General features: G+C 35.2%; 5 protein-coding genes across 7 annotated transcripts; 2 read left to right on the top strand and 3 right to left on the bottom strand.

Moving 5' to 3' along the window:
- Nucleotides 1–758: 758 nt before the first annotated feature.
- On the top strand, nt 759–5,072 carry LOC102584002 (membrane-anchored ubiquitin-fold protein 4). The gene is made up of 3 exons (XM_006338657.2): nt 759–1,143; nt 3,076–3,246; nt 4,657–5,072. Exons 1-3 carry the CDS (start codon nt 1,014–1,016, stop codon nt 4,710–4,712), a joined length of 357 nt encoding a protein of 118 aa, XP_006338719.1. The 5' UTR covers nt 759–1,013; the 3' UTR covers nt 4,713–5,072.
- Nucleotides 5,073–5,606: 534 nt separating this feature from the next.
- LOC102586419 (DELLA protein GAI-like) lies at nt 5,607–8,247 on the bottom strand. Its single transcript, XM_006338747.2, has 2 exons — nt 7,272–8,247; nt 5,607–6,799 (listed from the first exon to the last, which is right to left on the bottom strand). The coding sequence occupies exons 1-2, from the start codon at nt 8,241–8,243 to the stop codon at nt 5,678–5,680; spliced, it is 2,094 nt and encodes a 697-aa protein (XP_006338809.2). The 5' UTR covers nt 8,244–8,247; the 3' UTR covers nt 5,607–5,677.
- A 6,770-nt stretch (nt 8,248–15,017) lies between these two features.
- Nucleotides 15,018–16,534, top strand: LOC102583450 (pollen allergen Che a 1). Of its 2 annotated transcripts, XM_006338656.2 has the most exons (3): nt 15,018–15,104; nt 15,332–15,508; nt 15,956–16,534. In XM_006338656.2, the coding sequence occupies exons 2-3, from the start codon at nt 15,343–15,345 to the stop codon at nt 16,294–16,296; spliced, it is 507 nt and encodes a 168-aa protein (XP_006338718.1). In that variant the 5' UTR covers nt 15,018–15,104; nt 15,332–15,342; the 3' UTR covers nt 16,297–16,534. The 2 variants fall into 2 exon arrangements, with proteins under 2 accessions (XP_006338718.1, XP_006338717.1); XM_006338655.2 differs by lacking the exon at nt 15,018–15,104 and having other exon boundaries at nt 15,128–15,508.
- Nucleotides 16,535–16,907: 373 nt separating this feature from the next.
- Nucleotides 16,908–24,600, bottom strand: LOC102583119 (actin-related protein 2). 2 transcript variants are annotated; one of them, XM_015307801.1, is made up of 15 exons: nt 24,269–24,600; nt 23,167–23,277; nt 22,582–22,716; nt 22,369–22,440; nt 22,196–22,274; nt 21,522–21,571; nt 21,111–21,214; nt 20,937–21,005; nt 20,800–20,863; nt 20,544–20,612; nt 19,848–19,931; nt 19,683–19,741; nt 18,746–18,842; nt 18,320–18,403; nt 16,908–17,424 (listed from the first exon to the last, which is right to left on the bottom strand). In XM_015307801.1, the coding sequence occupies exons 1-15, from the start codon at nt 24,308–24,310 to the stop codon at nt 17,344–17,346; spliced, it is 1,200 nt and encodes a 399-aa protein (XP_015163287.1). In that variant the 5' UTR covers nt 24,311–24,600; the 3' UTR covers nt 16,908–17,343. The 2 variants fall into 2 exon arrangements, with proteins under 2 accessions (XP_015163287.1, XP_006338716.1); XM_006338654.2 differs by having other exon boundaries at nt 18,746–18,812; nt 24,269–24,593.
- A 435-nt stretch (nt 24,601–25,035) lies between these two features.
- Nucleotides 25,036–27,312, bottom strand: LOC102582782 (pentatricopeptide repeat-containing protein At5g14080). Its single transcript, XM_006338653.2, has 2 exons — nt 25,565–27,312; nt 25,036–25,440 (listed from the first exon to the last, which is right to left on the bottom strand). The coding sequence occupies exons 1-2, from the start codon at nt 27,216–27,218 to the stop codon at nt 25,142–25,144; spliced, it is 1,953 nt and encodes a 650-aa protein (XP_006338715.1). The 5' UTR covers nt 27,219–27,312; the 3' UTR covers nt 25,036–25,141.
- Between the last annotated feature and the right edge of the window lie 181 nt (nt 27,313–27,493).

Below are 27,493 nucleotides of genomic sequence, written 5' to 3'. Positions count from 1 at the left end.
ATATTTTAAATTGATTGACGAATTAGTGGTAAGCAAAGTGCTTTCCATGCTAGAGTTGTAAGTTTGAACCCTAGTATCAACAAAAGCTATTTATATCAATTTCTTTATAAAGTTTTCTATTGAGTGTGCATTCGTTTCCTTGTTGAAACACGATGAAACGAAAAAATGGACATGACCCATGATTCTTTTGTGTTATCATATTTTAAAATAAGAATAAATACTGTAATATCATAATAAAAAAGAATAAAACACATTTTTACCATTTCTTTAATGAGTTTTTACTTTTTAAAATGCAAGTAACATTGTTCTCTTAATATTCATATTATTTATTAGTGTAATTTTTTCAGATATGTGACTCTTTATTATCGTAATTGTGATTCTAGATTAATTGGTTAAACATTTTGTTAACTCTTTATGCAATTCAAAAATGTAACTCCAATTTATTAATTATGCATGTATATATTTAGTAAAATAGGGTGCAAATAGTGGCTCTCACAATCAGGAAAGGTACAAACAAACCTCATCCATTGATAATTTATGAAAAAAACAAGGAAAGAAAAGATATGATGCAATTCAAATTAACTTGTGATCTTATAAAAATAAATAAAATTACAAGATAAAGTAGTCCAAAAACAGAAAAAAGGGATTTATAACTAACTGCTCCCCTTCCCTACGTATGTATATGATATATATATACGCCTCGACAGACAGTAGTCCTCTCTTTATTAAAACCAAAAAGGAAAAAGAAGTAGTCGCTTTTACATTTCTTTCTTTCTTTCTTTCCTTCATAAATTTGGGGTCTAGTCTAGGGTTCCTCCCTCCCTCTCTTTTACTGTTTAGTTTTTATTCTTCTTAGAAAAATAATGGGGGAGTTTTGAGTGGTTCAACGCCGTGCTGAACTCAATTTCTTTGTTTGGCTCTGAGGGTAATTTAGCAAGTCAAGTGAAGTTGGAGGTTTGTTTGTTGGAGGTTGGATCGGAAAACAAAGTGAAGACGGTGGTGGCGGATTTCAAATGCCGGAAGAGGACTTAATTGAACTCAAATTTCGGTTGTATGATGGATCAGATATTGGTCCTTTTCAATACTCACCCACTTCCACCATAGCTATCCTCAAAGAGAGGATTGTTGCCGACTGGCCCAAAGGTTTTTCTTTTTCTTCCTTCTACTTACTTCCTTTACTCTTCATCTTCGCATCTCTGCTGTCTTCATCTTCCTTTATGTATACCATCTTGTAATCCCTCTGCTTTGAAAATTTGTTCTACAGGCTAGCCACCTGCATGTTTTGTAAGTTGACTTTTGTTAGATTATGTGCTATACACAGTTTTTTCAGTGCCTTGATATATAGTTATAACTCTGTTGTGATAATTTCTAAATGGAACTAGGCAAAGGCGGATTTATTAGTTACAATGTTTATTGTCAAGTAGAGAATCCAAAAGTGCTAGTGTTTGTTGCAAATGCCTGATTGTCAAGTAACCACAGAGAGTATCTTTCCCCGGAATTTTATGAGGCAAGAATTGTAGTGAGGTATTCTTTGTTTTATAATGAAGTAGGTTTAGTTAGTTTATCCATAACTAGGGTAAACAAGTAGCTCATGGAGGCATATACCTTCCGTGAAGTTGTGAACCCATTTCGTCCACCATAGAACCTTATCTAGCATACTCTTAGTTAACTCATTCATATAAGCCAAGCATTCTTTCACCTATGATTGTTCATGAAGGCAATGCATTCATACATACTACTACAGATAAATATTCTAGTGTTTAGATAATTCAAACATAATCAACCTCCGATTCACAGTGTGAAAACCCCGCAGGGATATATTGATTATCCATCTTTAAGATCAAAATCAACACCATCACTGGAGTGACTCAGATGTAGATCTAATGTGACCATAGACATTCTGAATTGCATGATTGATATTGTCTTACGTGAAAAGTAGGATATGTATGCCAAGTGTCAGATATGTACTGAATTATACAAGTGTATTATACTCATACAATGCGTACCATTGGAGGCTATCCAAGGGTACTTATGACAGCCTTGCTAAGTATTTGTTGAGAGTACCAAGAAATATGAAGAGAGTATCTGTAGAAGGGAACTTGATATCTGGATCTTCAAGGTAATGACACCAAATCAGAAATGATTCTCATTGAAAATTGACAAGCATTTTGGTCCCTACTCATTTTGCCTGGGAATGCTTGAAGAAAAACCCACAGACCTTAAGAGTTCTTGGTAGAGGATAAGTGCATCGTTGTCAAAGGCCAGAAGCGTAGAAAAGCACCATGATCTATTGGTTCTTAGCTAAGCACAATCAAAGGACATTGCTCAATAGGTGCTGACCAAGAGCAAAATCAAACAATTTATATCGGATACCAGGAAAATAACTCTAAATATGAAAAATAACTATATGGATAATAATATAGGAAAAAATGCTATATTAAATGATGTCAAAAAATGTTTAAATACCGTACGTTAAGTCTCCCATTTGTGGGATTACACTGGGTTTGTTGTTGTTGTAGGGCGAGTCTAAGTGAATCTTTTGATGAGGGACTTTTGGATCTGAAGATCCTGGACGAAAAAGTCCCTTCCCTCCTGCACACTCAAATCCAAAAGTAAAGAAAAAGATCAGCCAAAAATTAAAAGGTCTCTGTATTAGCTATAGGTAAAGTTCTTCTAGAGCCAAAGTCAGGGGCACAAGACAATGCTCCTTCAGAACTAGAAGAGGCAGTTTTATGTTTCTATACTTAATGACTGAACCTTCAATATGCCTTAAATTCACTCCTATCGAACTGGGGATAAACCCAAGACCAATATATTTTCAAATTGTAAACATATATTGGTAGAGGTGATTTAATTTTGATCCTGGTAAAAACCACCTTAATGTTTGCTCTTATACCATGCAAGAATGTGAATAGACATCTGAATTTTGACATTTGACATCTTCCTCTATATCATGCTTTTCCCACGGTCCATTTTTTTCTGCAGGGATTTGTGAAAACGGGTTCTTCATCCGAGCTGGTTTATTATATGGTTACTAGGCTATGTTTTGATAAGATTCAGCTGCTTTTACTGCAGATAAAAAAGTTGCACCTAAGGTGGCAAATGATGTAAAATTGATATGTGCTGGCAAAATTTTGGAAAACAGCAGGACTGTTGGTCAATGCAAGACACCTTTTGGCGAGCTACCAAATGGTGTAATTACCATGCATGCTGTTGTACAACCATCTTTAGCTAAAGCAAAGTCAGGTAGGTTCCCCTTACTACGCAATATGTTGTCATTCTATGTCTGTTTTGAGCAACAGTGTTGCAAGTGCCAGTCTTATTTCTGACATAACATGTGCCTAACATATTTATGCTGGAGATGTCGATTGTCTCTGATAAGATTTTCTGAAGATTGGCATTTCTCTCAAGGCAAGAATATAAGGTGTTCAGATATTGTTTAGTTGCAATCTTTCATATGTGGTATGGAGAAATGTGTATAGTTATGAGAAGAAAGAAGGTGGTTGTGATGATTTGACATTTTTGTGATCCCATCTATAATATTTCTTCTACTTTGAAGTTTGAACATTAGACTTGTCAAACAGATTCAATGAACTTATGTCCACTAAATTAGCAACTATCCTTCACGTTTAACACTTTTGTCTATCTGTGAAGATGCAAGTATACACCTAAGGGTGTGACCTAGTGGTCAATGAAGTGGAATTAGAACCATGGGTCTCAGGTTCATATTCTAGTGGAGGCGAAAACACTAGGTGATCATATTCGGTATGAGGTGCAAGTGACACATTTGGAGGATAAAATGAGAAGAAGTGACTTGAGTGAATTTAATAAAGTCCCATATTGACTACCAATGCACCGGTCACTAACTGAAAGTATTAAAAAAAGATGAGGTAGACCTAAAGTCATACAGAAGAAAGTTATCTTGAACTACCATCTCTCAGAATCCATGTACACTCTGCAAATTATGGCACAATGGAAGTAAAATATCCACATACGGTTTTGATTATGGTTTTATACACCAGTAAAAATGTTGAGAATCTAAATCTTCAAATAGTTGATTGATGCGGGTCTAAATGGGAACACCATGGTTAGCGGGGATCCATATAGCTGACTCTAGCTAGCTTGAAATTGAGGTGTAGTTGATGATGTTGCATCTTTTTCATCACTCCTATTTGGTTTATTTTTTCTTTGTTGTTATTTACTTATTTTAACTTCTTCACCTGCAAGTAGTGCTACTTTTTGCTTTCTATTTTGTGGAATTATCTGAAGACCTGTGAGAGAATTGCTATGTTACAATTGTGTGCATAATTTCTTTTTTGCTACAATTGAAATAATCTTCCACTATTAGTGTGACCTGAGATTACCGCAGACTCTGAACTTGTAGAGCAGCTACGAAATATGGGCTTCCTAAGTTCTTAGGAGTTTTGTTCTACTTGTTGAAGTTGCAAATACTCAAAGCTGGAACATTTGTATCAATGTGCTTATCTTAAAACTAAGAGAGAGCTCTGTATTTGAAAATCTTTGGTGGCCCTGTTACACCCTATTCCCTACTCCTGCCCCCGGTTTTTAATCTTCAGTCCAAGCATTGTGTTGTTGAGCCATTGATGTCTTTAATCTTTTCCTTTATTGCTTCTGAGACTTGTCTTTCTACAACAGAAAAGAAGATTATCGAGAACCCAAATCAAAGCATCTGTTCGTGCTCCATATTGTGAGATTGTAAGTGATTCAGTTTGATCTTGTGGTATCGTTGGGTTACCTGCACTGTGAAGTTTAGTCTGGACTCTGGAGCAATAATTTGTATGATACCTCATTATTACATGTTTGTTGAAAAGCATTTGTAACTATTGCATGTTCTTATGATCACGTTTGTTCTATAAAGTTTGTATCTTTATACTTGTAGTCACAGATTTCTCATATAAAAAATACACAGAGAAGGCTGTGGAGACACGCAGAAGGATTTTTAGCTGTAACTTTTTTTATTAATACTAACTTGTTTACCCTGGTCATCACGTGTCTATGTACTTGGACCATCTTGTGAAGAAGATGTATGATTAAATATATTTATGGATTCATGTTTTAGTCAATAACTGGTATATTAGTGTGAAATAATGCATGGCATGTCAATGGAGATTACAGTACGTTAACGGGGTACAAAGTAAAAGAGAAGACGATCAGATCGGTGGATATAGAAGCTCATTCCCTACCGGCATCTAATCTTGTTGTGTATTCCAATCAGTGCAGCTTCTCTGTTTGTGGCTCTCAGCTACAACTTAGCTTTGGACACCAAAAAGGTATCTGATCTTGAGAGTAACCACGTTGTTGGTTCTGATAGCATTTTCATTTAACTGCAAAGAAACGAGTTGATGTGGCAAAAAATCTTTTGTGGTCTCGATCGATTATTCATTTCCTCCGTTTTCTATTTCATACCGACACTCTACATGACTTTTCCAATTGCAGCCTTTAAAATATGAGATCTAAAATTAGTATATTGATGATGGAAATAACTCATAATTGAAACAAATTGGGAAAAAATACTTTTAAAGTTGCAATGACAGTGAGGAGCAATCTATCCTTGGTCTTGTAGGGTATTAAATGGAATGATTTGAGTTTAATAATTGAGACTCTTTTTCTTTTGATTTAAGTCGGTACTAATATTGAGAAAAGTAATGAAATGAAATCAGCATCGCCATGCAGAGGCAGCAAGAATGGCCCTATCTTGCCATCCCAATAGCAAGCAACCATTGTCCTCTGTCAATTTATAACCATCACAGGAGTAGAGACCCAGTAATATTTTGGATTGTGTCACTGCGTTTGCACTCAGTGCTACTCCTTTAAAACCTTTTCCTTCCATCACCCTCCTCCACTTTTCTAACCTCTCGTGCCGCACCATTCTCTCCATTCCCTCGCACGAAACTATGTTCATTATCTCAGGTCCAAATATGTACTGTTCCAATTTTGCCCTCTGTGATGAATCCCCTGGAAATGTCGCGTCCAGGGAATCAAAGATGGCCGAATAGTAATGCAGCGCCTCCAGGAACCGACCCAGGAAATACGGTCCATTATGGCTCGCCTCTTGCTCCACGATCGTTACTATATTTGGGGCTTGGTCTCTGATCATCCCTAACAAGTTCCCAATACAATTGCCTGGTACTCGATGCAGTCGATTCACCGAATTCACCGCCAGTGCCTCACCTATCCTTCTGTTGAACATATGTGCTTTCAAATCCTCAAGCTGCTCCCCCACCGGGTGAAATTCGAACGGAACGTGGAGGGACTGCGCCAGTTCTGTCAAACATCGACCCGTTTCCCTCACCGCTTCTGGAGACGAACCCACTCCTGTGATACGAAGGAACGGAGCACCGCCAGGTCGGGCTGCTAAGGCCTGCATAAAAGCCGGCCACTGATAACCTTGAAGGATGTCTAAATCGATAACATGAACGCGCTCCTCTGCTTCGAATGCTTCAAATATGGCTTGATTAGCTGTGAAATGAGCGAATTTGACATAAGGGCAGGCTTGGTAAAGAATCTGATAGATCTTGAGGATTTCGAGGGAATTAGGAGGAAAAGGGTTGAAAGGTTTTGGGACAGAGGTACTGGGTTTAGTGGCTAGTGTTGCGGCAAGTCTAGCTGTAAGAGCTTCGGTGAAGCAAGAAGCCACTCGCTGCATGGAGTCACCGATTGGGGTGACTACTCGATTCAGGTGGTGGAGATACCTTCTTGCCAACATATAGTCCTCTTTGGAGACTGCTTCAGCACAAGCAAGGAGAAGGTGCACCAATTGTAAGCCACTGTCCTGATCCTGCATCTGCACAATTTAATTACCACTTCTTTAGCCACCTAAGCGTTGCTATCTGGCGAAATATGAGCAATAGTTTATATTTGTGGCTGATTCAAAGAGTCCAATTTTGTGGAATGACAATTGACAAGGACTAATTTCCTTTCATATATAATAAAAAACTTTTGTCCATACAAAGAGGGACAAATTGCATGGCGATAAGCCCGCCATATAATTCACTCTAGACTTGTTGCAATTTAAGCTTGACTTGGTTGGTTTCTTATATGCATTTAAAAAGAACTAAAACAATTGTTGTGAAGCTGGAACATTCAACACGAAAACACAAGCATTGGAATTTTGGAAAGACAGTATGATATATATATATTTGCATGAGAGCTAGACTATACAGTTTCACAGGAACTGTGGTAAACCCTTGATAAGTGTCATTGCATGAGATTTAAGAAAGGAGAAACAGAAAATTATAGATAAAGTATACCTGATCAGGTGCAGCAACAACCAAGTTGTGATTGATAATTTGCGTATATTGTTGTTGTGTTGATGGTAGTTGAACATGTGTTGGTATTTGTTTTTGTTGCTTCTCATGCTGCCGTTCTTGATGTAGCTGTTGTGACAGAGGAGCAATAGACCCCGTCTGGAAAATCTCATCGTCTTGGTTCAGTACTTGTCCTGTAGATGTGTTGCTGAGTAATGATCCCATAAAGCTACCGGACGTATTGGATGATGAATTTGGCAACGCCAGGCACTCTAAGAAATCAGGAATTACCGACAGAGCATCAAATAACTCGGAAGAGGATCGTGCTGCACCACCATCTGAAACTTTGAGGGTGGAATATGAGGATGCCAAATCCTCCTTGTCATAGTCATCATCCAAGAAACTCTCGAGAGCTGGCAGGTTAAAGCTCTCAATTTGCATGAACTGGTTATTAGGAGAGTTGAAAACTTTTTGGAGTGGGCTCAGTCCCTTGCCTTTATTATTCGAGTTGTAATTATTAGGTCTCAGGGGAGAGCAAGGAGGGGAGCACATCATCATGCTCTGCCCATGAATTCCCTGATGATGTGCGTATATGTTGTTACTGTGAGTAGTAGTACAGAAACTGGAAGCAGGCTGAGGCAAGGGAAGGTTCCTGACGGGGGAAGAGATCATGAAATCTCCCTCCAGCTGATCAGCAAAGAAGGACTCCCAAATTGAGTTATCAGGAGATTGGATTTCAACATCATCGTGGCCTTCAAATTTGGCAGGGAAAGTGAGACTGCCACAATTGAGTTCAAAGTCGGAGGAGATAGGAGTCACATTTTTGGATTCAGAAGAGGCAAGAGAGTCATCTGGAAGCAGCTTGCTGTAAGAATTCTCGCTCTTGAAACTTGCTATTTCACTGTTTAAGCTGCCAACCTCACTTTTTATGTCATTCTTTAAACTCCCCATGTTGCCACACAGAGAATTGTTCATCACACGCATTCACTGCAGGACCTGCTTTTTGCAGTCTTGTGTTCTTCTGATGGATCAACCTTTATTATTATTATTATTATTATTATTTGATGTCGTATATAATTAGAAATGTGAAGTTGACATAAAATGAGAGTGAGTTATGAAGATACAGAAGATGGAAGTTGGTTGCAAAATCAGGCGAAAAGGAAAAGAAAAGAGATTTTTATAGGCGAGTTTTGAGAGTTAAGAGGTTGTCATTCGTCAGCTTGTCCAGACTGTAGCATCTGAGGGAGGGAGGAAAAATCTGTGGCTTTTTCATTTTGCATGTTTGGGAGTTAGTGAATTTTATCGACTTGAAAATGGGATTTGGAATTATACCTTTTATACTCTTACTAAAATTTTCCATCACCTGATTGGTTGATTTTATTATTTTATGTCTTAAACTAAGGTCCAGTTGTACGAAGTTTCGTGGAGAGGGTGGGCTCCATCCTGGGCCGGCCCAGCTGACGTTGAATAAGAAGCTAAGGATGAGTTAATACCATAAAATAAAATAATGGGAGTATAGTGAAATCCGCAAGAGGGGATTGGTCGAAGCGGTATGAAAGGGATATTATTAGATAAATGCAATGCGTCTTTCTAGGTTAACAATCAAGTCACTTCCCAAGGCCAAAACTACTTAACAAATCCACCCACCAATTTTCGAATGACTTTCAGTGCTAATGGAGTACTAATTATCAACTCTACCCATACTTTTAACTAATTATCAAATCTATTAATTTTATTTTGTATATCTTTATGACATAAACATAGTGAAGAATTGAACAAACATAGAGTGAAATAGATAAACCCTAAACTCTTCCTATGCTATGTAATATTTTTAAACTCTACCAATTTCAAATAAATACAGGGCATGCATGTGTTTGGTCTGTCAGATAATCTTCTCTTTTCTGAACAATTTTCTATTGTGTTTGTGTTTTTTTAGGTAGCATTAATGTGAAAAGAATATGATTACAAACACGGGCGGAGCTAATTGGGAACCCAATAGCTTTTCCGTAGATTGTATTGATATTAGAAAATTAAATAAATATATATGTACATTAACTTGTGAATCATCTAACAAAATGACTCAGTGAGAAAAGGTTGTGAAAATGTTTTCCATGCTAGAGTTGTGAGTTTGAAACCACTAGTATCAACAAAATTTTCTCTTCTTTTGTTAAAAGGAAGCATGCTTTTAGAACCCCAAACTCTTATTGCAAATGAGTTTGAGTCACATATACATTGTTAATGTTAAAGATTTTTTAACACTATTGGCGCTTACGATACCAAGCTTGATCTTAAGAGTTGTCTGTTATGTTATTGTGGTAAACTTAACTTGGTAATGTAGTTTGTTTACACTATCAATGCACGGAACATAAATTCTGTATCAATATATAGTAAAAATTCTAAGTGCATCAATCTGCACGATACAGTTTGACTTAGCCTAGTTTTGAAGTCCCAATTGTACAACGCATGCATATACATGGGAAGGAAACTATTAATTAAGGTGGTATCTATATAAGTCTTGTTGTAGCTCCCTACATCTTTATATTATTTTTCGATCATTGAACTTTAGTGTCAGACCAAAATATAGTTTCAGCACAAGGTTATTACTACCAATTGTCAATTCGAATGTATTTGTTCTAACTCATGATAAAAGCATATCTTTTTTTATGTGTGTGTCTCTTGAGCTTTAGAAGGAAGAAAATAGACTCTCAACGCATTTGGATTTTCTCCTAGATATGAAGAGTTTCTTTTCTTTTTCAGTAGCATCTACATGATCTTCAGGCCAACGTTTTCCTTCATTTGAGCGGAGTCACAATCACGCTCCGCACATGCCTTAAATTTTTTCTTATTAGTGGCTCAAAATTGCACAACCATTACTAGAAGTTACTATTTTCTCTATGAATTCCCCACTAAAAATGTTCAAGGGCTATTCACAGATATTTTAATTGAATTAGTGAGAAAAAAATAGTAATGTTTTCATGCATAAAAAATAAAAAGTTACCTACTATTTCAGTGATAGTCTATTTTAGCTGTGCTTTTTCCTAGTGAGCTGATTTGGTGGGAAATGAATGGAAAAATCATGTTCTATAACACAGATTTTCCATTGATTTGAGATGAGAAAAATAGGAAAAATCCTTTTGGCCAGAAAATTTGGCCAGAATGGTAAAATAACATATTTCGCACTATGTTATTTTACCTTTTTGAATATTTTTACCCTTTTAACTTTAACACCTTTTAATTAAAAAAATATAAAAAAGATCAGTTTATTTTAAAATAAAAAGGATATTATAGACTTTTTAAATTTCTGATTAAATTTTCTGGCCATTTAACATTACCTAGAAAAATATTTGTTTCCGGTAGTAAACCATACAGTAAAAAGTTAGTAATAAATAAATAAATACAGAAAACTATGCAATGAGGCCACTCTTGTATGATGGGGGGATATTGAGGTAATCGCTAGGCTACTGCAAACTCCTAGGTTTTGCACTTTAATTTCATATATATATATATATATATATTTGTGAAGAATACAATACCAACTCATCAGTATGATAGATGATTACTATGCTGTATTGCTGTTTATCAGTTCAAAGAATTGCACAACTCCTCCTGCTACCTTCATTTTTTAAAAAAATTCTCATGAAAGTAAGATGTAGAATTATTGCCGTTGTTGAGCTAGTGTTTAATTCAAACTCAAAAGCTACAAGTTATGAGATGAGCTTTGTCGATTATAATATATATGTGGAGCATAAACATTTATAACACATGTTTATTTGAGAATGGTAGAAATGTAATGTTAGGTTGAGTTGTAACCTTTTAACTTTAATTAGAAAATTCTTAGATGTATGTGCTGAGTTTCGGCGCCGATCGAATATATATTATAAAAAGGATAAACATTAAAATTACAAGTGTTAGCAAAGGGAGGGGAAAAATGTTTAACTGAGAGGATACGTAAGTAAAATTGTTATAGCATAATGTTCTTGAATTGATCGACTTTGGAATATATAATAGAAGAAGAAAGTAAAAAAGGGGTGGAGAAATAGTAGTAGTAGAAATTGATAGCATCGTCTCATGTGGCGTCGTTTGGGATGGTTGCCTTTCTCTTTCTTGTGAATTAAGTCGGCATTTTTCTATTCACTAATTTCCCATCTCCGCACCTTATTTCTTACCTACTCGATAAATAAATACTTCATAAAATTATATTACGTTACGTTACGTTCCTCACCTTATATATCACAACTTATTATGACGTAATTCCAATACACACTACTTCGAAATATACATATATTACCAACTTTTTTTTTACTTTTCCAGTGAAAAGTATATAGAGCTTATAATTTGTTGCTAATTAATGAATTTTGATATTTTCTTATTTGTAATTATAATAGTAGTGCAATTGATTTTAAAAATATTTCTATAATTTAATTTTCCCATCACAGAAACACTAGTTTACAAACATATAGAGCGGCAACAAAGTTAGGGTCACGTGTAATAATATATAACCACAAAAAAGGTATTTGACCTCGTCTAATTAAGAGTTATTTACTACTTTTGTCTTGTTCATCTTTTAAAGGAAAACGATAAATATATATACTACTACTCCTATTTGTTTTGAGATGTACCTGTGAAATCCATATATTTTTACGACGCTTCACGCAATCATAGGAAATGGATTACTTGAATAGTAATAGTACTAATATTTATAAAAGAAAATAATCATATGTGAATTAGACAAAAAACAACGAATACACCAAGGACCAAACAACATAGAGAAATCAAAGTCCAATTATACCAAAAATTTTTATTAGTATTATATACACATACACACAAACATGTTCATCAATTTTTGCACGCTCTCAACTTCTTATATATAATGCACTTCACCTAACTTTAAATTCAGTTATGCAGTGTATTGAATACTATTTTGTTATTCTATCAATGTTTCATTTCAACTTGGAAACAAATTCAACTGATTTGCTTTTTTAATCATAATAATAAAAACATAAAGGTCCAATGTTTAATATGCATTTACCATTTTTCACCTATGACCAAATAAAAATTCACAATCAGAAAATTATGATAGATGTCAAAATTTATAAGTAACATATTATTTGGGAGTTATGGACTTGAAAAGATATAGAAGTAATGAAGATTATTAAGAGTAGAAGTTATGAAAATAAGAGGTATGAGCTACTATGGAGTGACATTTTAAATAAAATAATTAAGAAAAATGAAAAATACTTTAAAGTAGATTATTATGTTATAATTATATATGAAATGGAGAGAAAAATGCCAGAAAGGAGAAGAAAAAATACAATCCAAGACCATAGAGAAACTTTAGTATATGAATAGAGTTGTATATATAGTAAAAAAATCGTATAAACTGTGTTAAGAAAAAAAAGTAAGAATACTTATCAACTTTTTGAATTCTATAAAATGTTTTACTACTTTGTTGTTTTTAGTAAAAGAAGTAGACTACGATTTTGTGATATACAGAAGATTAAAAAACACTAGTATCAATCAGCACTTGAGTGAAACAACATGAGTAAATGAATGATATATGTACACACAACTAATTTACAGGATTTCAATTGAATATTTGTTCATCTGCAAAGAGAAAAAAGGAAGATTAATAATTGTATTTTTGCAGATGTATAATATACAGTTATCATAGATTTTGTCTGTTGTTGGGTATGCTAACATACAAATGGAAAATCCACATTTCTGACTTTTTCCTTTTTTTCTCTTTTTGGATACATTTATAATGAACAATTGTATGCTAGTTATTAATTTATTGTACCTGAAATATGATTTATGTGGACCATGGTTCCACCTTCATTCTGTTAAATTAGGGCTAGCGGAAAATTGATTAAATTATTATAATGTGCAGTGAAATTCATTTCATTCATCACATGAACATGCATGATGCATCCCAAAAAAAAGAAAAGAAATACTAAAAATAATTGGAAGTAAGCATAGTTAGTTATTTATGAGATGTTGGAAGAAATAATGATTTTACAAGTTTTGGAGGAGATGAATAAAAGTTTTTAGTAATTAACATTTAAATAACTAGTTCAGCCATGATTTATATATAGCCTAATGAAGTAGGAAGTGAGTCGGAATAGTGTACAAGTATAAAGTGGAATATATTGTGAATGAAATGTAGCATACATTAATTAGGCAACAATAATAGTACATATTTCACGTTTCAAAAAGAGTGATCTCGCCATACATTGGCACATGCATGCATCTTCAATTCCTTCTTGTTGAATTATATTAGTCCCTTCTTTTCTGTGCCGCCTGTTTTTTACTACTAAAATACTAGTCTTTGTAAGCTATTAGTAGACTGATCAACTTTTTAGGGAAAATTAACAAAAAAAATGAATGCAGCTGCTACGCTGTTACTCATGTATTTCGCCTACCCTCTTGCGTTGTATAACTTTTGACAAATTCAAGTTTAACATTCTTCTACGTCAACGGTTCAAGACCAAACGTCGAAATATAACCTACACACACATAAAGATGTTTTTCCCTTCAATTATGTTCCAACCCACGTGAGATGGTCCACAAAATAACTACTTTTCTTCCCTCTATTTTGGGTGGTAATATGATTTGTCCAATCTATTTATTTATTAGCTAATTCAGCCTCTAAATTAAAACTCGGGTTGATTTTTGCTAAATATGTAATTCAAATTGATAGATTTCTTTTTGTTTTATAGAGTCATATATAGTAAAGAATAAAAACTTTGTTAGTTTTGTTTGGTAAATGAACAAATTATAAGCAAACAAACCAAGAGTAATTTTTATTTTTGGTTATAGTTGGACGAGTTGAGTTATGACCCAATCCATATTTATTAGTTGGGTAATCCACTTACTAAATTCAATCTAACCGATAATTCCAGTTTTAACTAAGCCCAATAACGTAGTCTTACATTAGGCTGGCATGTGGGAGTGGACTACGAAGTGCATATACAACCGATTTCAATAGCCCCATTTAAGTCATAAACGGAAGCCCTAAACTTTTTGCAAGTTTAGCTGCTTTTAAATTAAATTTTAAGTGCACGATTTTGAAGTAATATGTGTCTGGAATTTAGTTTATCAAAGCCTAATTTCAGACAATTTAGAAGGAAACAACTTCAACCATTTTGGATGATGGTTAGACCGTATATAGCTGAAGTTTAGTCATTTTTGTATGAAGTTCAGGCTATACATGTGACCGACCTTGAACAATTTTTTTTAAAAAAAGATCAGGCTATATATGACTTAACTCACTTGATGTTAAACTTGTAAGTGATGTATGATACTCTCTCTCAGTGCGCTATTGCTTGTAACATTGTAATTCATAAGAAACACGATTTGACACCTTTATAATCTCAGGAAATTATGATTGATGGAAGTAGAAGAATGTATCCACAAAATGAAAAAGAGAATGAGAAATGAACTTACAATAAATGTGGTTGGCTGAATTCTTTGCCTCTATGATATATCACATGATTCTCAGTAGCAACAATCCTTCTCTGTGGCCAGACCAAATTTATAACAGATATGGGGAGAGTGGCAAGTCCGTGACTGGCTCCTATTGGGGTTAGGTCAAATGATAAATAGTACTGTAGCAGTAATTTATTTATACTAGATATAAAGTAGTATCACGTTAAGAAGCAAGGCCACCATAAATTACAACAAACAAACATGTATGAAAAGGGAGGTCTATTTATTCCTCTGTAAATGAATGAATTTGTCTACTTCCCACTATACTCTCTTTCCTACACATCCACCCTTACAAAATTCCAAAGAAAGTTCACATGATTTGTTTGTTTGTGAATTCTGACTAGCAATAAGGTTCGATCCCTGTCCCCTCTTTCTAACTTTGATCTCTTTTTTTTCATTTCTGTCATCACTTATACTCATTATCCATACACACACTCTAGCTCACATCTTCCTCTTTTGTTTTTAAACATAAAATTCTTCAACTAGTCTTTTTGTGTAATATAATCAATCACTTTACTAGCTAGCTATTCACATATGAGTAGTTGGTTTACATCTCAACTCTTTTTTGTAAGTCTCAGCTCAGTTTGCCATGACTACTACTACACTTGTCCTGTTGGTGGTTTCATGCTGCTTCTTGTGGTTGAGTCTATCGTCAGCAGCAAAAGTGGTTAATCCACAGATCACTGTCATGGGTATGGTTTACTGTGACATTTGCTCCAATAATTCCTTCTCCAGGCACAGCTACTTCATGCCAGGTACACTCTACTCTCTCTTCCTTACAAGTTTTTGGGCAAATTAAACATTTTTCATCTTTTGCATAAAGCTATCTAAAATAGTCCGATCCTATATATACACTGGAGTTGGCAAATGAAAAGGTTGAACGGCTCAAAGCTCTAACTTATACTCATGCTCTAACATTTTTCATTTCTGTCATCACTTATACTCATTATCAATACACTCTATTCTCTCTTTTTGTTTTTTTTAAAAAAGAAATTTGAAAGCTATATGCTTTAACTTCTTCCAAATTTACAATATCCCTAATCTTGAATTTTATATATTCGGGTTTGAGTTGAATTTTGACCCGTTTGGTCAATCATTTGGGTTCAACCCAACAAATGGGTCATAATCCAAACTTGGCCGGGTTACTAAAAAAGAATGGATTGATTAATTTCGTAAATGCATTGGAATTGATGGCTGAACAGGTGTAGAAGTGAAAATAGAGTGCACCTTCAAGGCAATGGCGACAAGGACGGCAGAGCTAGTATCAGTGTCAGTGAACAGAACTACTAACAAATATGGAGTTTACAGGTTGGAGATACCTTCTGTGGATGGAATAGAGTGTGCTGCTGAGAAAGCAGTGGGCAATTCCTGCAGGGCTAGCCTTATTGGAAGCTCATCTTCTTTCTGTAATGTACCTGGCTCTACAAGAACCACTACTGATGAGATTACAATCAAATCTAAACAAGCAAACATGTGCATCTATAGTCTCACTGCTTTGAATTTCAGACCTTCTAAGAGAAATGTTGTTCTCTGTGGAAATTAGAACTCCAACTATCTTATTTCCTTATTATATGTCTTCTCTCATTCCCATTTATAGGGAATATATAATATGTATAATTCATGTCCCTTTTTATTTCCAGTAATCAAAAGCTATGTTGTTAAATACAAGGATATGTATTAGAACCAGGCACCAAGTCCTCATCTTTTTGTTTTTGACCAGAGGAACTGTTGTTAGCTGCTTAATTGTTCTTGATGGAAAACAAAGAAACAAGGTTCAAATTTGTGTCGTGTAGCTCTTTGGACATAAGAATCTCATTTTACCTTTTACTGATATGACAACTCTATACTCTCATCACTTGATTCAAACACCAGAGCTCAGATGCTAGCTGCTATTAAGATAAAAGTTTGTCACATGGAAGTTTTTACTGAGATGCAAATAGTGAAAATAATACTATGCCTTGATCATCTGCAATAACACAAAACAAAAATTACAAGCCTAAGCATGGCATAATGATCCCTTTGACTCATTGTTACAAGAGACTTTCCAATTTAACTCCATCTAATATCATGAATGAGATATAAGCAGCAATTTCAGCACAATTTCAAACCTTAAGATGCATAAGCCATTTTCAACCATGGAGGTGGATAGACAAGGAATATAAAGTTAATATCTGGATAGAAAGTTAACAAAATGTAGCTCAAGCTGTTATACATTTGTGAGAATTAGTTCACAACCTCTTTTGCCTGCGCCAGATTACACAATAAGCTGCTTATGTTTCAGCACACATTTAAACACTTCACAAAAGTGTAGGAATGGAAAGCAATTCCAATTAGCAATATTTTACTTCAATATCGACTGTACAAATTCAAGCCTTAAAGAATTTCTGCTCGACTAAGATAAACCGCAGATGCAGTAAAAACATTCAAGTGTGACACGTCCTGTCTCTTCGAGATTTTTTTAGCAAAATACAGTACAAGAGCTTCTTTTAGAATGCTAAAGAGTCATTTCCAGCACGTCTTGATCTGTACATTTCCAAGCTTTTCTTTGAAAAGATAGCTAAAGCTTAAACAATTGATGGACATGTAAAAATCATGCCTGACCACACTTGCTTAGGCATGCAACTCCCTCTTCTAAATAATCTTGTCTATTGATCCAAAACTCAGGGGCATCCTGCAGAAATTATTCGATTATCTATTTATTTCTGTTAACGTAATAATGTTGCTTTCAAATTGTATGCTCTTCAATTAGGGTGTGCATTGATTCATTGCAATCCTTTTCCTTTTTGGCATAATGAAAAAACACTTAATAATGCTCGAGGAGAAGAAAGACGAGAATGATTTTTTTTTTCTAGGTGAATGAGCATCTGGAAGAATAGGACAGCAAAAATAATTTAAACATGGAAACATACCATCCACTATGATTTCAGCATAATATAAAACATTTAAGTTACGGCGTAAAATTCTTTTACTTGCTCTACTAAGTGGTCATTTGGTGTGAGGGATAAAAATAAATAGTGATGGGATAAAAAAATTGTTTCTTGTTTGGTTGCCATGTTTGGGATAACTTATCCCACCATTTATACCATAGTGATGGGATAAGTTATCCCATATACATGGTGGAATAAGTTATGCCAGGATAGCTAATCGCAGGATAACTAATCCTGGGATAACTTGTTACCAACCAAACGACTTTATAAGTTGCATTCAGCCACAGGAACATCTCTCATACACAGATGATTTGATCAATTGCAGAGGAAGTACAAGAAAAAGAGAAGGATTGGACTGACGTGAAACACAAATTTCCTTGTGCCTGAAGCTGATGATTGCACGGGCCTAAATCATATCAAAACAGTACAATCCAACATGTGCCGCAACCACTTCAATGGAGGACAGAAATAGAATATTCAAATCCAGAAAATTATGGGAAGTGTACACAGATTAGAAACGGATGTATCTTAAGAGATTGGCTTTCTTTTTATTTCTCCTGGGAATAAATACTCTTTTATATGCATGATCTGGGAAGGAGCAGAGATGGGGCTACAGAGAGGAAATAGATACCACCATACCTTCATAATCCCGGCCAGAACTGCACCACCGAGATACACCATATGCTTTCTTCTTGGTGGATCTTCTATTCGTAAGCGCAATTTCTATTGCAGAAAACATATAAAATAGAGAAAATTTCAACTACTTTAAGAAAACCAAGAAATGCATAATAAAAGACAAAACAATTGTAGGCAATGCAATCCAACTTCCTAGATATGCAAAACCCTACTCGTCCTTTCCCAACTACTTTCTTATCTCCATCTCTTGATTGACTTGACCTCATATAGAGCAGAAACCACCATTAGCTGCAGGTACCAGTTCGAGGTATTTTATTGTGGTTTGTGGGTAAGACTATTCGAATAAATGCTACTTAGTTGCATAAACCTTATTCATAAACCAAAAACCTCAAGAAATCGTGAAAAGAACAAATAAGAGTCACACAGTACCTTCAAACCATCTTTGTTCCCCTTCAGAACAACATCAAGATAGCGGTCCAAAATTTCTTTCTCAAGGCTGTCAATGTTTGAAAAGAAGGGAAAATAACTGTTATTTAAGGAAACAAGAAAATGATGAGTGTGGACATGAGGTGGGTAAGAAAGAGTTTGTTCCTTATATTCCCACAGTAAACCAAAGGATATGTTAACTGCACAAGTAAAGTTCAAGTGAATAAATCACAAAGAGATGATATTCCTTCTTGATGACAGCTCACGGATATTCTTAACAGGAATTCTTCATGCATTAAAGTGTATACCTGAATTTTCCTAATATAGCACATTTCTAAACAATACTCCTACCCTCTCGAATAGAATTTCATATTCTAATTTATCATACGTAATAAGATGAGAGTTAAAATAGTATGTAGTGAAAATGAGTACACATTTCAAGTTAATTTGCACTTTTAGATATGCCTTCATGCATTTCATGTTAGTTATGATACTAACAATTTCAGAAGGGTACTTATGAACAGGCAAAAAATAGAACAACTATGAGGAATTAGTCATCAGTCAGAGATACCAAAGCTGACTGCTACCAGGAGGAGGGAATTAGCAAATTTTGATGCCACAAGAGGGGAATCAGAAAATTCAAAATCGACAGGGAGATGAATTAGAGTTCTTCGCACAATAAAAGAGTGTTATCAAAGTTATAACATAACAGCTTTACAGTTCAAATTCTCTGCCAGATTGATCAAACATTAGTCCTGAGAAAAATAAAATCAAGGATATACTTTGGTTCATAAACTCAAAGCAAACTGTCACACCAGTTAAAACTTCCTAGAAGAGTATGACAATAATGTAGCATTTAGAATCAACCATGCACAATTGCACTACTCAGCTCCAAGTTCTCAAAGCTTTATAATAAGGAAGAGTATTTTGAGTAAGTTACCGACTAGGTAAGCCAGGATACATGGTACTTCCACCACTCAAAACAATATGCTGGTAGAGCTGCAAGAGAAAATTTGAAGTAATGATTATTACATTAAACAAATGATGGATTGCAAATGACAACACTATGGCAAAGAATACATAAGAAATTTCAAAGTTGAAGTACCATCATCCTGTTGTCAATATCCATCTCCTGGATGCAGCGAAATACCATGTCAGCCATGCCATCACCTTCAACATCAATAAGATCCTGAAATGGACAGAAAAAGTGACACTTAGCTTCCTTCCACATACATCAACCCATCAATTAAAATTTTTGGAGAAGCGTCAAATAATATTTTAAATCTAGCTTCCTTGCACATACATCAACCCATCAATTAGAATTTTCCAGAAGCGTGGAATAATATTTAAATTTAGCTTCCTTTCACAAACATCAACCCATAAAGTAGAAGTTTGGAGAAGCATATAATAGCATTTCAAACCATGCAGTTCAGACAATGTGTTCTTGCTTCAATTTTTCACAAGGACTTAATTGACACTTAATCTGAAACAAATTGGATTGTAGATAACACTCTATTGCTTTCCTATTGAATAGTTGAGAGGTGAAAATAGTATTTAAACAGCAAAAGAACTACCAAATTTAAGAAGCTGTAAGACAAAAGATGGTCATGGTATTAGATAACACGTGTCACATTGACATCTGGTGTTATATGGGATTTGCAGGATTAGCTTGCTTTATGGGAAAACATCAATTGCCTTTCATCTTCCCCACTATGAGGAAAGTAAATCCGGTGCATTTTTACGAAAAAGATATGTTCTTGATTTGTGAAAGAGGAAAATAAAAATGGGAATGCATGCTCACTGGAGTAAAAAGAGCCTCAGGTGCCTGGAACCTCTCTGTGCCAACTTTAAGTACCCTCCCATCTGGAAGCTGTTGAAAAACAAGTGAAATAATGAGTTACAGAATGACCAAGTTTCTTAAGGGAGAAAAAAGGATCTTTACTTCCAAGAGCAAAGTATCATACCTTATTCCAGTTCAAGTTAGTAGAAAAGCTTAAAAAATAGTAGTGCCTTTGTTTTTTCCAATTAAAAGCTTATTATGGATGGAGCCTACTCACAGTATAATTCTTAACAAGAATTGTAGTTTCAAGCCCCAACTGATATTCTCTCTTGTAATCATAACTGCAGATAAGCAAATACCATTACTAGCCAGAAGAAGTAGTAAAGGGATTAATTTATGACTCAAGTAATTCACCTAATATAGCAGAGCTTTTCTTTAATATCCCTGACAGTCTCAAAATCGGCACTTCTATTCATTGCATACCTTCAGATATTGACTGACCATCAAAACTCCAGTAATGGTTTAAAATAATCAAATATAGCATGAATGACCCTATTTAGTTTATTTCAAGTATGTGTTGGCAATTACCCTCTCCGAAGTAGCAGATCAACCATATAAGACGTTATATGCCGTCCAGCTACATTCATTCTTTTCGTGAGGTGAGGAAATGAGTATCCATCTACAACGGGAACCTGCATCAAGATATTTCTGAATAACATACAGAAGAAAAAATATCCCCACGGTTCATAGCAAGTATTACCGTGTGTCACCAAAGGAACAAATAGCTGAAAAAACACTGCCTTTATGACCAGCTTGAAGGGGCAATCTTATTAGACAGGGAGCCCAATGGACTATGCAGGAAAACAGTTCTAGGTTTGGGAGTAGCAACTCCTAGTTTGATTACCTCAAACTGTATAAGAATTAACCTACTCTTTTGAATCAATGTTCAACCGAGACAAATTATAGATCATGAAACAGCTATGCTTATGAAAAACTTACAACATGTGTAACTCCATCACCTGAGTCGATGACAAGCCCAGTCAACAAACCTGCATATTTGGAACATCAAAAATGAGCAAATCCATCACCAGATTGGGCCTAAGTAGAAGCAAAATATCGAATTAATCCCACCCTTGTAACAAATACCCGCTGAAATTTGCAATATCAAAACTTATGATGGTCCTTCTCGAAACAACAACATACCCAGTGTAATCCCACCAAGTGGGTTCTGAGGAGGGTAGAGTGTATGCAAACCTTACCCATAGATGTAGAGAGGTTGTTTCCGATAGACCCTCATCTTAAATAAAGCATGCCAAACAGTTTGAAAAAAGGGGATATAAATATGAGAGCATAACTACAATGAAATAATGCGAAATGGAGAGCATTACACAACAAACTGCAGAAAGAAAAGTAATGACAATGAAATAATGCAATAATCTGAGCACAAACTAAATCAAAGTACAAGAAACTACGAGAATAGTGCTAATACTACTGGTAAGAAGGAAGGTCCAAGGATGACCACCAAGCCTATCCCGCAGGAAGCGAGAGAAGGCTCAACTACCAAACTAACCTTCTACCCAAATCCGCAACCTCTAAACACTCCTATCGAAGGTCCTTCTCGCAGATAATTGAAAATGATTATGCCCCAAGAACTCATACATGTATAATGGTACCTTGAGCATACAATGTTAGAACAGCTTGAATTTGGATGAAGACACCAGCAAAGTTGTACTTCTCAAACATGGTTTCTACCTGTAATTCAAGTAAATCTGAGTATAAGTTAAGAATCATTGAAGCAGTAAAGAGAGGGAATGCTTTTCTCGAAAAAGTAAACATTAACACAAACCATCATTTCACGATTTTTAGATGGATTGAGAGGTGGATCTGTCAGCAGAATTTTGCATTCTGTTGGATCTATCTTCACCAGCGGAATGAAAGGAAAGTCTTGTCAGTTAACCATGAACTTATCATACAATAAGCATTCCAAAGAAAAATTAGCAAGCAAAAGTTTAAACCAATTAGAAATCTTCACAGGGAAGTTAGCAGTAGAGAAATCTACCTTCAGTTCATTGAAAAATGCATGGTCCCACACACTCCCCATATCATCCCAGTTTTGTACAATTCCATTGTTGACGGGATAAGATAAATCCAACTGATGGCGCAACTTCAAGCATTCATCTCCCACAATAATATCCTAGAGGAAGAATGTAAATGAGTTAAACATTCGTCAACAAGTTTGTGAGTACACTTATGGAGCTCAACGGTTAGATAGCAAAATATATTAGAGAATGGTATAATATAAGAATAAAAGAGAGCAAAGTACATAAGAGGACATAAGGAAAAAAAGTGATGATGGGAAGATTCCCTATGTCCTAGTTACAAGCTATAAGTTTAAACAAAGAATGCAGGAGTATACTACGTAAGCAGAACTCAAAAAATCCTGAGGTGTATCAGAAAACAAAATAGAGTTAAAACTTCATTTCACAAGAAGTAGCTATAACATCTAGTTTAGCAAGCAACTGTTGAACTAATGAAGTTTCAACCCAGATTTTCTTTCTCTAAGAAGAGCTTACTAGTTTTCGATAAATGCAAGAGAACCCTCACATTTTCAATGTAGGGTAAGCATAAAGTGAGAGATATTTACCTTCAAGTCTTGTTCCATAAGGGACTCTTCATATCTTAGCATTGGCCTCCCCACAACACAAGGAAATACAGATGTGGGAAAATTCTCACCCGCAAAGCCACACTTGACATACTGCATTAGTTCATGAAAACATTGAGAATTGACACACCATTTTACTGTCCATATAGACATCAAAATAGTTCAAAAAATATATCACCATGACTGGCCCCAAAAGGAAATGCTAAACAAGAAAAAAAAATAAAGGAAAAAAAGCAAATACTTGGTACAAAACAGTCTATCACTTCATAAAACTGAATAGCAGGTTCCACTAGGAAAGGAATAGCATCATGCTTGAGTCGATAGGATGATGATCTTCATAACCAGAAATTGAATTCAAAGTTTGCATCTTGTGAAGGAAAACTGACTTACTGAGATTTGGTTTCCAGGAATGAGTAGTTCCAAAAAAGATATAAAACCAAAAGTAGCTACAACAATTTCACCTCAACTCCAAACCAGTTCGGGTCGGCAATATGAATCACTGACCATGTTTCCCCATTCAAATTCATCTCACACCAACATTATACAAAATATAAAGCAGTATAGCGGCATATGTACAAGTTCAATGAAGTAATGTGATCATGCCAGACATACACCAACTTTTTTTCTTCTGATAAATGAAAACTGTACTTTAAATTGCTGGAACGAAATGTGTCCGACTAGAAAAATAGATATAGAGGAGTACTACACCCCCATTAGTTTCTGATTGATGCATAGTTGACAGACTTAATTTAGAAAAAAAAAAATGAAAAATCTGTTGCCACAGGGATAGTGTAATCTTCAAAAAGAAAAAAAGACATCAACTCTAGTTAGCAGATCGTGATTTAATCATCGAAATTGAGAAATTTCTACTCTTGGCGGAGTCTTTAGCTGCTTCTGTGGAAGTATATATACTCACATTCAACTTAATGCCCATTTTCTCTAATATATTAAGTAACATTTCAGGTATTAAGACCTTAATAAAATCAATTTCGTTTGACAATTGCGCAATCTTCAGATGAATTTCCTCTATCATCGAATCTAAACTCAAACAACACCAATTCAAAAGAGAGAACAAAGAGAATACCCCAGTGCCGTTGTCGCAAACGACAACGTTTCGATTATCCATCTTGTAGCTACTCAGCTGGATCAATCATGGATTCCACTTTTCTTAAACTTTGAGATTTTTTTTTGCTTGCGGAATCAGGAAAGATCGAAGCTTTTAGTTGGTAATGGCCATGGACTAGCTCCGGTTACCGGAAGTTAAAAACATTTTTCGTTTGAGTCCTCCAATTTCGTAATTTTTCATTTTCTACCTCTTTTCTTATAAAAAGAGCCAAAAATACCTATTAACTATTGGGAAAGATCTAATAGACGGAAAAAACTGATGCCAAAGACCAGTAGCCGGTATTTGTGTATTTACACCGAAGTAAACTTGTCTTTGGCATCATATTTGCGGCTGTTTTTTATATTTTGAAAAATATAAATTAAGTCATGGAGCTGATATATTATTTCAGATATAGGATAAATTATATATATATAAAAAAAAATCTAATCAAAAGTGAGATTTTATTTCACCCAATAAAAAAATGACACGTAATAAATAACTTTTTAAAAATAAAATAAATATGGGGTATACTAAATAAGTTAAGCATCTGACACTTTCATGAAATTGATTCTTTTGAGCACTGAAAGATTTATAAACGGTGGAGACAATTTAGTAAATGGTTTAGAGGACCCGAATAGATGTTGAGCAAATAAAAAATGGTCTATCAAGCATGCAGTACTAATTTACGAGTAAATTCAAAATTATTATCTTTCACAAAATAGGAAAAAAAGGTAAAAACTAGTTAGTTAAGTATGACCAAAAAAGAAAAAAATAGATCCTCTATGTATTATGGTTGTTGGTTTTGTATCTCATTGTATGTTAATATGTCTGTTGTCTCCTGCATGTGGTATGTCATCTGTAAGCCATTTCTTTCCCCAACTCATTAGTACAAGTGAGACGGTTTTCCTGCATCACTTGAAATAACTTAAAAATTGGATCTGGTTTTGAAGAAGATGATATTGATGCCAATATTTCATTGCTCAGTGCTTGATGCATCAAAGGGGATTTGCCTTGAATCCACTTCAAATATTCAACAGCCAAACTTATCTCTTCAGCATCAGCTAAAAATTTGAGAAAAATCAGATGGGAGTCTAAAAATACAGTATCAGTGCTTTGGTCACGGAGTAACTCCATTGCAGGAACCAAATAACCTGCAGTTGTAAAAGGTAAAAAACTTAGTAAAACAGAGATATTCAGCCCAATATAAAACTACATTTGCAGTTAATATAAATCACAAGTAAAACATCATTATCACATATATGGAGTAAGTAATACCTTCCTTGCAGAGGCTGAGTAAGAATGTACACAAGACAGAACGTGCAAGGGTTTGATCTTGTGTAGCACATTTGCTGAAGACTTCAAGAGACATTTTGAGATCTTTTGCTTGACAAAGCCCTTTAAGGACTGAAGTGTATGTAATAGCATCAGGTACTACTCCTTTCTCAATCATGTCATGGAAAAGCCTACAAGCATCTTCAATTTCACTTTCTTCTGAACACTTTTGAATAAGAATATTGTAAGTCTCTAAATTACCAGGGCACCCATTTGTGAACATCTCATCCCACAACCGTTTTGCTGGTCGCAGTAGATCTTCTCTACAGCAAGCTTCTAGCAGGAGATTGTAAGATTGTATATCAGGAACTGCACCTTTTCTTCTCATGTCACGGAGAACTTCGTAAGCTTCTCTCACTTTGCCAGCCTTACACAAAAATGAAACCATAATATTATAGCCATGTGTGTCAGTAAAATAGTTTCTAGAAGACAATTTTTGAAAAAGTTCAAGCAATTCATCAAGCTTCCCATGCTTACAAAGGTTTGCACTTAAACTTGTCACAGTAACAAGATTAGGGGACCTTTCTCTATCTAGCATGAAGTTCAAGAAAAAGATGGCAAGTATAGGATCAATGGCTGAAACTGATCCTATCAAAGCATTGAGCAAATCGTCATCCATAGGAAAGTTACCAGACGCAATTACTTTGCCCAAATCTTTAGCTTCGGAAATCAGCCTCTCCGAAATCAAATCAAAGATGTACTCTTTATAATTGTTATTCCTTGGTGCCACCCCTAGTTTTCTCTTCTTCTTCAAAACCAAATCTTTGTCAACCACATTTCGCATATTCCCCAACGCTTCAGCAACAATACTATAAGCAATAAAATCAGGTTTACATTCCCTTATCCTCAATTCATCAAAAGCAGCGACAGCTTCTGCTATCCTAGACTGAGAACATAACCCCTGCACGACTAAAACTGCCAGAAGGGATCCATTAATTCCCGAAAAGTCAATCTTCCTAACCTCATCTAACAAACTCAAAGTCTTTTCCAACCCATTAAATCCACAGAATCTCCACAGAAACACACCAAAACCAAGAGTGTTCAAGCGAACACCTCTGTGATTCATTTCGTCGAACACCTGAAAAGCACATTTATAGTTCCCTTCTGACGATAAAGCAGCGAGAAGTGAATTACAAGTTTGGGATCCAATCTCCGATGCGAACGAAGGGACCTCAGTGAAAATGGAAAATGCTAAATTGGATTTCTTAGCAATGATGTGGGAAGCAATGACAGAGCGATATAGAGAAGGATAGAGACGGATTTTCTGGGCTTTTACCTGTTTAAAGAGCTTATCAAGGGTGTTGAACTGGCGAGTGATGCAGAGAGAGTTGAGAATTGAATGGTAAGTGGAGGAGTCATGAGAGAATCCAGGTTGCTGAGAGGCCCAGTTGAAGAAACCGAGTGCAAGAGAATGGTGGTGGACAAGAAAAGGGTCGATGACTCGGGCGACGAGTGTCGGGCTGAGTGATTCCCGGCATCCGAGGCGATACAACGTCTGCTCTAGTGCTGGCGTCCATGTTTGGCTTCTTTGCTTTGATGCGTGAATGAGAGCTCGGCTTATTACACTTGCAAACTCCCCCACTGATCGCCTCATCATCTTATACGCTCTCTTTTCTGTGTAGTACTAGTATAGTAGGCTTAGGCTAGCTATTCCAGCATTACTTGCTCTAGTTATTTTACATATAATCATAAAATTGTTAGTACTTCCTCTATCCAAAAAGAGCTACTATTTGGACCATATTTTTATTTAACATAATTTTTTAAAATATTTTGAATTGTCAACTTACCTTTTTAAGTATGTAAAGTAAATTTTACTTCAAAAATATTGGGATGCTGCTACAAAGTAGAACCAATAACAGAAGCAGAAGAGAG

This window comes from Solanum tuberosum, unplaced genomic scaffold (assembly GCF_000226075.1).
Source record: "Solanum tuberosum cultivar DM 1-3 516 R44 unplaced genomic scaffold, SolTub_3.0 scf00004, whole genome shotgun sequence".
NCBI classification, from domain to species: Eukaryota; Viridiplantae; Streptophyta; class Magnoliopsida; order Solanales; family Solanaceae; genus Solanum; species Solanum tuberosum.
The sequence above is the reverse complement of the archived record's forward strand: the minus strand, read 5'-3'. Positions and strand labels throughout refer to the sequence as shown.

What these genes read in the sequence shown, in the direction of transcription:
- LOC102584002 (XM_006338657.2), top strand. Translation starts at nt 1,014, where the DNA reads ATGCCGGAAGAGGACTTAATTGAACTCAAATTTCGGTTGTATGATGGA. An exon ending in TGTTGCCGACTGGCCCAAAG is followed by an intron (nt 1,144 to 3,075) that starts GTTTTTCTTTTT and finishes CTTTTACTGCAG; the next exon opens with ATAAAAAAGTTGCACCTAAG. An exon ending in TTTAGCTAAAGCAAAGTCAG is followed by an intron (nt 3,247 to 4,656) that starts GTAGGTTCCCCT and finishes TTTCTACAACAG; the next exon opens with AAAAGAAGATTATCGAGAAC.
- LOC102586419 (XM_006338747.2), bottom strand. Translation starts at nt 8,243, where the DNA reads ATGAACAATTCTCTGTGTGGCAACATGGGGAGTTTAAAGAATGACATA. An exon ending in TTGTTGCTGCACCTGATCAG is followed by an intron (nt 6,800 to 7,271) that starts GTATACTTTATC and finishes GTGCAGATGCAG; the next exon opens with GATCAGGACAGTGGCTTACA.
- LOC102583450 (XM_006338656.2), top strand. Translation starts at nt 15,343, where the DNA reads ATGACTACTACTACACTTGTCCTGTTGGTGGTTTCATGCTGCTTCTTG. An exon ending in GCACAGCTACTTCATGCCAG is followed by an intron (nt 15,509 to 15,955) that starts GTACACTCTACT and finishes ATGGCTGAACAG; the next exon opens with GTGTAGAAGTGAAAATAGAG.
- LOC102583119 (XM_015307801.1), bottom strand. Translation starts at nt 24,310, where the DNA reads ATGGATAATCGAAACGTTGTCGTTTGCGACAACGGCACTGGG. An exon ending in CATTTTTCAATGAACTGAAG is followed by an intron (nt 22,441 to 22,581) that starts GTAGATTTCTCT and finishes CCGCTGGTGAAG; the next exon opens with ATAGATCCAACAGAATGCAA. An exon ending in CTGAGGCTCTTTTTACTCCA is followed by an intron (nt 19,932 to 20,543) that starts GTGAGCATGCAT and finishes TGTCCATTTCAG; the next exon opens with GATCTTATTGATGTTGAAGG.
- LOC102582782 (XM_006338653.2), bottom strand. Translation starts at nt 27,218, where the DNA reads ATGATGAGGCGATCAGTGGGGGAGTTTGCAAGTGTAATAAGCCGAGCT. An exon ending in ACTCAGCCTCTGCAAGGAAG is followed by an intron (nt 25,441 to 25,564) that starts GTATTACTTACT and finishes TTACAACTGCAG; the next exon opens with GTTATTTGGTTCCTGCAATG.